The sequence below is a fragment of the Orycteropus afer genome, unplaced genomic scaffold, assembly GCF_000298275.1.
Source record: "Orycteropus afer afer isolate SDZICR_OR568_19922 unplaced genomic scaffold, OryAfe1.0 scaffold00014, whole genome shotgun sequence".
Classification (NCBI taxonomy): domain Eukaryota; kingdom Metazoa; phylum Chordata; class Mammalia; order Tubulidentata; family Orycteropodidae; genus Orycteropus; species Orycteropus afer.
Genome location: NW_006921601.1, coordinates 4443643 through 4454227, shown reverse-complemented (window position 1 = coordinate 4454227; position 10585 = coordinate 4443643). Strand labels below are relative to the sequence as shown.

Sequence of the window (10585 nt, the reverse complement as noted above, 5' to 3'; positions counted from 1 at the left end):
GGGTAAATTGTGGTCAATGTCATGAGACAAAGTGTATGTGAACTGCTGTATGGAAAGTGAATTTGCTCTGTAAATCTTCACCCAAATCACAATTAAAAAAAAAAAAAAAAAGTGTGGTATTGGTACAATGATAGACAGATAGGCCAATGAAACAGAATTGAAAACCCAGAAATAGATGCATCCATCTAAGGACAGCTCATCTTTGACAAAGGTCCAAAACCCATTAAATGGAGAAGAGATAGCCTCTTTAACAAATGGTGCTGGCTAATTGGATATCCACCTGCAGAAAAATGAAACAAGATGCATACTCCACCTCATACACAAAAAGAAACTCAAGTTGGATCAAAGACATACATGTAAAACCCAAAACTATAACATTCATCAAAGATAAAATAGGGGCAAATCTAGGACCTTAATTTATATCTTAAGCATAACCCAGAATGCACAGGAGGCAGAAGAGAAGCTAGGTGACTGGGATCTTTAGAAAATTAAATTATTATGCACATCGAAGACTTCATTAAAAGGGTGAAAAGAGAACCTGCAGAGTGGGAGAAAATACTTGCCTATGACATCTGACACAGGTCTTATCTGCAAAATCTATAGAAAACTTCAACACCTCAACACCAAAAAGACAAACAATCCAATTAAAAAATGGGCAGGCTCCATGAACAGATACTTCACTAAAGGTGATATGCTGGTGCCAACAAATACATGAGGAATTGCTCATGATCTTTAGTCATTAGAAAAATGCAAATCAAAATGACGAGATATCAACCCACCCCTGCAATAATAGCAAAGTTCAATAGCACAGAAAATAACAAATGCTGGCAAGGTTGCAGAGAGATTGGAATTCATACACTGCTGGTGGTACAACCATTGTGGCAAACAGTATGGTGTTTCCTTAAAAAACTGAAAATAGAAATACCATTATCAATACCATTAAATTCCATTACTAGGAATATATCCTAAAGAAGTGAGAGACGGGACACGAACAGACACATGCACACCTATGTTCATTGCATCACAATTCACTGTAGCAAAGAGATGGAAACAACCTAAATGCCCATCAACAGATGAATGGATAACCAAATTATGGTACATTCGCACAATGGAATACTATGCTACATTAAAGAACAGTGAAGAATATGTGAATCATCTCACAATGTGGGTGAGCCTGGAGGACATTATGCTGAGTGAAATAAGTCAGTCACAGAAGGACAAATAATGTATGAGCCCATTACTGTAAAAAGACAAGGAGTGGTTTGCTTAAGGAAGGGAACTCACTTTGTAGGTTACCGGGCTGGGGAGGGAAGGAGAGGGAATAATTACAGGCTAGTTTGGGGGCCATGTGCTAAGGTGGGCAAGGGGAGGGATGGGGTGGAAAGAATCTGTGACCACCACGATAACATTGGGGAAAGGGAGGACACTGAACTGTACACAAAAGATATGGACGACAGAGGCTAATACTAGTATATCCACAATAGTGCATTACCATTAACACCAAACACCAGGCTAGAGATAAACACATAAACATCTGAGAAGATCAGATGAGGGACAGTGAATAGGATTATACTCTAAACCAAGGATAGATTCAGCAGAGGCTAATCTTGCACAGATACCAGTGATACAAAATATCCCCAACCCTTACAGAAACAACAGGAGACACAGCAATTCCTCACAGACATCCAGACACTGTGGGAGAGAGATCCAACGGACCTACCGACTCAGGACCACAGTACTGGGGGACACCAGACTCAATTGGCACAATAAAATACCTAAAAATCTTGTTCCACAACCTACATCGGTGAGCAGTGACTGGGGTCTTAATAGCAGCCATCTAAGATGCAGCTAATAGTCTCCTATCGTTGGAAGTGAAGAGTGCAAAAAACCAAGGGCATTTGGGAGCAATCAGCCCTAGGATATGATGGACCTCAAGACCAGAAGAACTAGATGGTGCCTGGCTACCAATACCAACCACTCGGGAAAGGATCAAAACTGGAGATCCTGGATAGAGTGGGAGGAAAAATGTGGAACAAAATCCAAAAATACAATAATGACCAGAATTACTAGTTGGATGGAGTCTGGTGGAACCCCCAATACTATGGCCTTGGGATACACTTTGGACCTGGAATAAAACTCACTCCCAGGGGCTGGCTCTCAGCCCAGTAATAAACAAGATGTACAGGGAGACCACTCAACCCAGGGTGACGCACCCACATACTCTATGGAGGTGAATCCCTTGGAGCAATTGACCATGGGGCACCAGAGGGGCAACATTTGCCTGGAGGAAACGCAGGACACACAGGAGTGTATAACTGTGAGGGGCACAGGAGGAGGGGCTACTGGGAAGGGAGGGATGGAGAGTGGGTTAGGGTTGGGGATAGTAATTGGGGAGTGAAACCAAATGTACACGAAATGTTGAATATAAAACTCTGCTCTGTAAATTTGCACCTAAAGCACACATACACACACACACACAAAGTAGTTTTTATTTTTTATGAAGTTCAATATATCATTTTTTCTTTTTATGGTTCCTGTTGTGTTCTGTTTGATAAATCTTCCTAGCCCAAGGCTTGCTAGACCTAAATATATATTTTTAAACTTTTTATTGTGATTTGGGGGGATGTTTACAGAAAGAAGCTGTTTTCCATTCAAAAGTCATACACATTTTGTTTCATGACGTTGATTGCACAATGTAACAGCACTCATCCCATTTTCTCCCTGTGTTTCCTGTTTTCATTCTTCTTTCTTTCTTATCCCTTCTTGCCTTCTAAACTTTGTCCCTGGTCAGATGCTGCCCTTTTGATCTTTTGTGGTTGATTATTATTGTTCTCAGGAGTGGTGCATACCTTCCTCATGTAATTGTTCACCTTGTAGACCTGTCTATTCTTTGGCTGCAAGTTGAACCATGGGGATCAGTTTAGTTCCAGGCTGGAAGGGTGACTAAAGGCCATAGTCTTGGGGCTTCCACCAGTCTCTATCCAACCAGTGAGCCTGATGTTTTTTATGATTTTCAGTTTTGTTCCACATTTTTCTCCCACCCTATCTAGGATCTTCTAATGTGATCCCTTTCAGAGTGGTTGGTAATGGTAGCTGGGCACCAACTAGTTCTTCTGGTCTCAGGTAATAGAGGCTGAGATTCACATGCTCTGTTAGTCCTTCGGACTAATTGTTGCCACGTGTATTTGTTTTTCTTCACTCATCTTTGCTTCAGACAGGGGGAGACCAATGGTTGTACCTTAGATGGCAGCTCACAAGCTTGTAAGACCCTAGTCACTACTCACCAAAGTAGGATGTAGAACATTTTCTTTGTGGATTATGTTGTGCCAATTTACTTTGATGTCCCCCAAGACTGTGGTCCTGAGCCCCCAAGCCAAGTGACTTATTCCCTCATGGTGTTTGGTTACGGCTACGAAGTTTTCATAACTTTGCCCCCTATATGCTCTACTGTATTCATAGATACATTTGCAGCATATGTAAATACATATATAGAAATATCCTCTGTCAAACCTATATATATATACACATCTCCATGGATAGAGTCCCATTCATCTTCCCATACCTGTTCAGCTTGCATGTCCCTGTATGTATTCACTCATAGACTGTTGTTGTTATTACTGTTTTGCAGAATTGTGTATGTAATAGTATTTACCTCTGTTGCCTTAACTCTTGTGCTCCACCCAGTGTCTTCTTTTGCCTTGGTCTTTTTGTGCTGACCTCTCTCTTATTGTAAATTACCTTCCCTTTTGCCCAGGTAAGTATGTGTCAATTCTCTAGTTAGTGGTTTACCCTCCTACCCCTGGTAACCATCAAAGAATGTTTCTTGCTTGACTTTTTATAGTAGTGGTCTCATACAATAAAAGGATTTGTCCTTTTATGATTTACTAATTTCACTCAGCATAAAGTCCTCTAAATATTTTTCTATTTTTTTTCCTAGACATTTTATAGTTTTAGCTTTTACATTAAGGCCTATAATCCATTTTTAAAGTAATTTTTATATAAGATGTGAGGTCAGAACAAAGGTTTTACTTGTTTTCTTCATTCCTTTATTCGTATCCAAGTGTTCCAGATCCTTTTGTTGCATTTAATTACTTTGATGCATTGGTTGAAATCAATGTGTGGGTCTGTCTTGGATTCTCCATTCTGTTCTGTTCATCTATACTTACACTGAGATCATAGTGTCTTGATTACTGTAGTTTTATATTAATTCAGATAGTGTAAGTTCTTCACATTTTTTTCCCAAAATTATTTTTATTAGTTCTAGAGCCTTCACATTTATCAGTGTGTTCATTTCTTAAAAACAAAACAAAACAAAACAAAACAAAAACACTTAATGGGATGTTGAATCTCTGGATCAATGTAAGGGAACTGACATTTTAGTAGGAGCTCTGCTGGCTCTGTGGTTAAAGGTCGGCAGTTCAAACCTACCAGCCACTCGCAGGAGAAAGATAAGGCAGTCTGCTTCCTTAAAGATTTGCAGCCTTGGAAACCCTATGAGTCAGTTCTACTCTGTCCTATAAGGTCACTATGAGTTAGAATTGATTCGACGGCAGTGGGGTGGTGGAACATCTTAATAATACTGACTTTTCCAATCTATGAACAAGTAATCTCTTTTTTTATACATATTTTGTGACTATATTCCTAAATAGTTCATATTTTTGATGTTATTGTAAGCGGTTATTTTTATTAACATTTTAATTATCTGTCATTACAAAAGAGAAATACAATTGACGTTTGCAACATGACCTTGTGAACTCCTTTATGGCCTTGGTGAACTCCTTTATTAGTTAGTTCTAGTAGCTTTTAAATTTTTTTAGCTTTCTTAGGATTTTCTACATAGACAATCAGATTTTCTGCAAATAAAGATAATTTTTACTTCCTCCTTTCTAAGCTATATGCCTTTTATTTTTTCTTGCCTTATTGCACTGGCTAGAACCTCCAGCACAATGTTAAACAGAAGTGGTGAGAACAAACACCCTTGGTTTCTGACATTTAGGAGAAAGCGCTCAGATGTTCTCCATTGGTGTGATGTGAGATTCTTCATGGATGCTGTTTCAGGTTGAGGAAGCTTCCTTCTAGTCTTACTTAGAGTTGTTAATCATGAATTTAGTTATGAATGAGTATCGGACTTCTGTCAGTGGGTTTTTGTTGTTGCTTTTTTCTCCAAATCAACTAAGATTACCATATCTTTCTGTTTTAGTCTTTTAATATAGTGAATTACACTGATTGACTTTTGAATAGTAAAACAACTTTGCATTCCTGGGATAAAACATACTTATTCAATTTGCTAAGGACTTTTTGTGTCTGTTTTTATGAGGAATATTAGTCTGTGGTTTTTATTTATTGTAATGTTTGGTTTATATTTCAGCATAATACTAGCTTCATAAAATGCTTTGGGGTGTGTTCCCTCCTCTGTTTTCTGGAAGAGTTTGTGTAGGTGGTTTATCTCTTCCTTGAATTCCTCAATATGGTTTCTATCTAATACATTAATTTGGTTTTCAATCATGTCCATTTCAATCTATTTTCTTCCTCTATTGAGTTTAAAATTCTGCTTGTAATTATGACTTGCTATTTCTGACGTCTCTTTCTTACTTCCTGCTTCCTCCATTTTCATTCAAGCCTGGTTTGGCTTTATCAATGCAGTGTCTTCTTAAATATTACTGGGAATATCAATTTTAAGTTGACATTAACTCCTATTTCTTGCACTGACTGTTTAATTAGGGGCTATTTGTGTAATTTGCTTAATTTGGTTCCTGTTTTGAATTGTTAATTTCCTCATAGGACCAGTAAATTTTTGTTGCTTACTCATGTTTTGAAGTTCTTGTGTAAACAGTAACGTTGGCTGATGTGGGTTATTTTAGCAGTTGTGTGAGTTACTATTTGATTTTCCTCACTCCTCTTGTTAAACCAAAGCAGATATCCATAGAAGTCCAAGGGCAAGTTTTGTCCTTGGTGGTGAGATGGCAGGGAGATGGCAGCAAATGGACTTAAGTGTTCAGTGGCTAAGAGTTAATGGGCATGCAGACTTCCCCAGCCTCTGCCCTTGGCCAAGGAGGCTGTAGAGGCCTTCATTAGCTAAGCTCCTGGCATACTGTCCACAGTAAATTAAACCTAGGAAAGAATACTACATTGGCAAGATTTTTAATATACTACTGTTCTCCAGTGGCACAGTGTTTAAGACATTTGGCTGCTAACCAAAAGGTCGGCAGTTCGAATCCACTAGCCACTCCACAGGAGACACATGAGGCAGTCTGCTTCCATAAAGATTTACACCCTTGGAAGCCGTATGGAACAGTTCTCTCTGTCTTGTGGCATTGCTGTGAGTCAGACTTGACTTGATGGGCATGGGTACTGCTCAATACTGGTATGGGTGTAATAAGATGGGCAGTTTTCACACCATAGTAGGATTGAAAATTTATATCCCTTTTCTGGAAAGTAATTTGGCAGAGTGTAAAAAAGGCTTTTAAAATCCTCATTCCCTTTGCTCTAATTTTCATATTTCTAGAAGTCTGTCTTAAAGAAATAGATGATATAGATTTATATTCAGAGATCTTAATTGCAACGTTACTTATAATAGAGGAAAATTGGAAAGATTCTAAATATCTTAAGAGGAATGAATGGTAAATCATGCAATTATGTTGCAGCTGTATGGTGAACTATTTTGAAGCCAATTTCAAAATGCCTGATGACATGGAAAAATGCTCATGATAAAATTGTGAATGAAAAAAATCAGGATACAACATTTTATATGCCGTGTGAAAACAAAATTCCTCACAATTAGACCAATAAGCAGCAGCATGATAAATGGAGAAAAGATTGAGTTGTCAAGGATTTCATTTTATTAGGATCCACAGTCAACAACCATGGAAGGCAGTAGTCAAGAAATCAAACAACATATTACACTGGGCAAGTCTGCTACAAAAGACCTTAAAGTGTTAAAAAGCAAAGATGTCACCTTGAGGACTAAGCTACACCAGGTATACCTTAGCTGCATGCAAAAACTAGACAATGAATAAGGCAGACTGAAGAACTGAGGCCTCTGAATTATAGTGTTAGTGAGGAATATTGAATATACCATGGACTGCTAGAAGAACAAACACATCTGTGTTGGAAGAAGTACAGCCAGAATGCTCCTTAGAAACAGGGATGGCGAGTCGTCATCTCATATACTTTGGACATTTTATCAAGAGGATCCAGTCCCTGAAGAACATAGTATTTGGTAAAGTAGTCGGTCAGTGAAAAAGAGGAATTTGCTCAATGAGATGGTCTGACCCGTGGCTGCAACAGTGGGCTCACGCAGCAACGACTGAGGAAGGTGCAGGGCCGGGCAGTGTCTTGTTCTGTTGTGCATGGGGTCGCAGAGAAACTTCCCTAGTGATACCGCCTCGGAAACCGAACGAGGGGTCGCTATGAGTTGGGTCCGACTCGACGGCACATAACAACAACAACACAAGTCAAAAAGGCCAGGAGTAAATACAACAAATTATTATCAGTGGTGGGATTCTGGGTGATTTGCTTTTTCTTGTTTAAACTTGCCTCTATTTTACGTATTTTCTACAATGAGTTTATGTATCAGAAAAAAACAGTAAATGTTGTGAAAATGTCTCCCCAAACCCTACTGTACATCAAAAAAGACCCCTACTTTTCATAATCTGTAGGTAGAAAGTGGTTTGTGTTAGAATTGAATTTGCCAATTATCATAATGTGCAAATGGGCTTGGAGTCTTCCAGCTTCTCACATTGTGTAGTGAGTGCCAGTGGTTGCCAGCACTGGCATATGAGCCCCAGCCCGGCCCATCTGCCACTCAGGCGCAGCTTGGCTGACACAGATTTATTTCATTTCTTTTCTTAATTTGGCAACATTTTCTTTCTTCTCATTATCATAACTGGGATTCAGTACCAGTATTACTCGTTTTGTTTACCAGTTTGTTATTTTCTTTTGTTCCATTTTGTGAAGATGAAGAAGCCAACAATGGGAATTTTGTCTCTGAAAATGCAGTGCTTGTCCTTGGGGATCTTGGACATGGCTTGTTAAAGTGCTCTCCATTTCTGACACTTGCAAACCATTCAATTGTTTTGATAATTAGAAGGCTTCATAGCGTATTTTCAGAGCTTTGAGTCCCTTTCCTCCTCCTCCATTCCTCCCGCCCTCTCTCTCCTTCCCCCTCCACATCCAAGATTTGAAAATGGTTCCAAATAGAAGTTATAAACATTAGCCTTGAGCTATGCTTTCTCCATCTGGCATTTTGTACATTAAAAAAAAAAAAAAAAAAACCTGAAACTCGTGTTGTTTGCTTAATCTTCATCGGTACTGCAGAAGCATGCAGTGTGAGACTTATGCTCTGCCCCAAGCACCCCACACTTAAGAAAGGATTTTCATCTGAATTGGTTTATATTTCAAAGAGCACTGGGATAGTCAGCCAGATTGCCAAGAACTTGCTCAAGTGAAACTTCAGAACTGTTAGCATCATCTCAGGGATTTCTTGAATGGATTTATTAGGATAGGATGGCTGCTGCCTGAGAATCCTCTTTGAGCCTGACACTTTATTTTTTTTTTTAAGAGACATTCTTTGTATGACTTTGTGCTACTTTTCTCTCTAGGTTACCCTGAAGAGACTTACCCAGTTTACGACCTTTCAGACTGCATCAGACGTAGGCAAGAAACAATCCTGGTGGATTATCCAGACCTGAAAGAGCCTTCTGCTGAAGAAATAGCTGAGAGAATGGGAATGCTAGAAGAACGAGACCATTTGGGTTGGGAAAGTCTGCCCACTGATCCTCGAGCCCAGGAAGATAATTCTGTTACCTTGTGTGACCCAAAGCAAGAAACATGTTCCTGCTGTTTCCATGAAGAAGAGGATCCTGCTGTGTTGGCAGAGAATGCTGGATTCAGGGCAGACAACTGTAGTGAGCAAGAGGAAGACACCAAAGCGGAGTGGCCCCAAGACTTCGGAGATGAAGGCCCGGGCCTCAGTGCTGATAAAGCACACACGGGTGGCATGCTGAGGAAGCGGAACCTCCAGAGTTTAGAATGAAGACAGCCAGGTTGGTGAAGTGTCTGTTACTCTCTTCCCAAGGTAACCTTTCTTTTCTCTCAGATTTCATCCTTGGCCCTGTGCCCTATACTTCATTCTCTGTGTCAAATATTGTAGCTATCAGGCCATTACCATGGATATCATGTATCCTTCCTGGTGCTCACACACCTGTCACCTTGTAAAACACCATAGAAATTAGTGTGAACAAAAGATAACTTCACTCTTCTCTTCCTGCCTTTCCCCCATCAGAGAGTTGATCCATTGAGTTAATTACATATGGTCCATGGTAATTACAGAGGGGACCACTCAGGCAAAGGTCCGACTCTTCCTACTAGGTGTAACAGATGCTTTACCTGAGAATACACATCAGCTTACACATAACGACTTAAGGTTGCAAGAGTGAAGATTTCAAATTCCAAGATGCCTTATTCTTTGGGCCTTGAGCAGGTTAGTGGCTACCTGGGGAGAAGAGAACACTTTGTGGGGATGATGAACCCAGAAAGGGTAAGACAGTTCTCTGAGTTTAAGCCTCTTCCTCACACCTACAGCCTTTCTAGGTTCACTCCATGCTGCCTCGAACATCCAGAACAGCAGAAGACTCCTGGTGACGTGAGAATGAGCCCAGACACCTGTCTGGGGAACTGTTTTGCCCTGGTAGTGCCTGGCTCTCTGGCTTCCTTTATCCTTGCTCTCCGTAACACAACTGCCAAACCCAGAAGCATCTTTGTACTTTTGGTTTTCAATGGTCAGAGGAAGTTTTAGATGGAGACTTTAGACCCTGCCCTGCAAAGCCAAGGTTTGAGGCTGTAGGAAGGCTTGCCAGAGGGTGGTAGTCCTGCTGTGAGGTGCTCAGAAGGCCAAGGAGCCAGCAGACAAGTAAGAGGACCCCTACCTACCCTTACTGAAAATCCTTGCCTAGAAGCTGTTTCGTAATGTTGTGTCCTCAGGGAAGTTTGTCTTCACCCCACAGGAAACACCGTTGAAACAGAAATGAGGACTGAGCTTGTATACAAAGTGCCAGCCCAGCAGGGAAGCCGCAGAGAACCAGTATAGCAATGCAAAGGGAAGAGACCATTAGTTCTATATTGACATAGCAGAGTCTTTTGAGAGAGATGGGCAAATAAGGTAGATTAGGCTAGGGTAGATTTTGACCAAACTAAAGGCCTAATCTAATCGCCTGAACTGCCATCTGTTACGGGTCTTCTTGAGACAAGACGGTACCGTTAATAACAAGAAGGATGAGTAAATTCACAGTTTACACGCAAGACCTGAGAGTTTAAAGCAGGCCTATTCCCGAGGACATTCCCAGTAATAAAATGTGGAAGACCTGCAAATTACATTACATAAAGGTAGCTCTTGTTGTTGTTGTTGTTGTTATGTGCCATCGAGTCGGCCCCGACTCACAGCGACCCCTTAGTGGCTTTTAAAAGTTCTGTTGTGCCTGGCCTGAATAAGATGCCAGGGAGTTCAAATCACGTAAGCATATAGAACCCTGTTGGAAGATAGAGGGAGCTCTGGTGGCGTAGTGCCTAAGGCATTTGACTGCAGAAG

At 40.4% G+C, this 10585-nt stretch overlaps 1 protein-coding gene across 1 annotated transcript in view; it reads left to right on the top strand.

Moving 5' to 3' along the window:
* Window positions 1–9034, top strand: part of RIC3 (RIC3 acetylcholine receptor chaperone) — a 51935-nt gene extending 42901 nt beyond the window's left edge. The window contains exon 6 of the mRNA XM_007954834.2: window positions 8601–9034. Within this exon, the coding sequence (XP_007953025.1) occupies window positions 8601–9034 (434 nt within the window). The remainder of the gene's footprint in view (window positions 1–8600) is intronic.
* Window positions 9035–10585: the final 1551 nt, after the last annotated feature.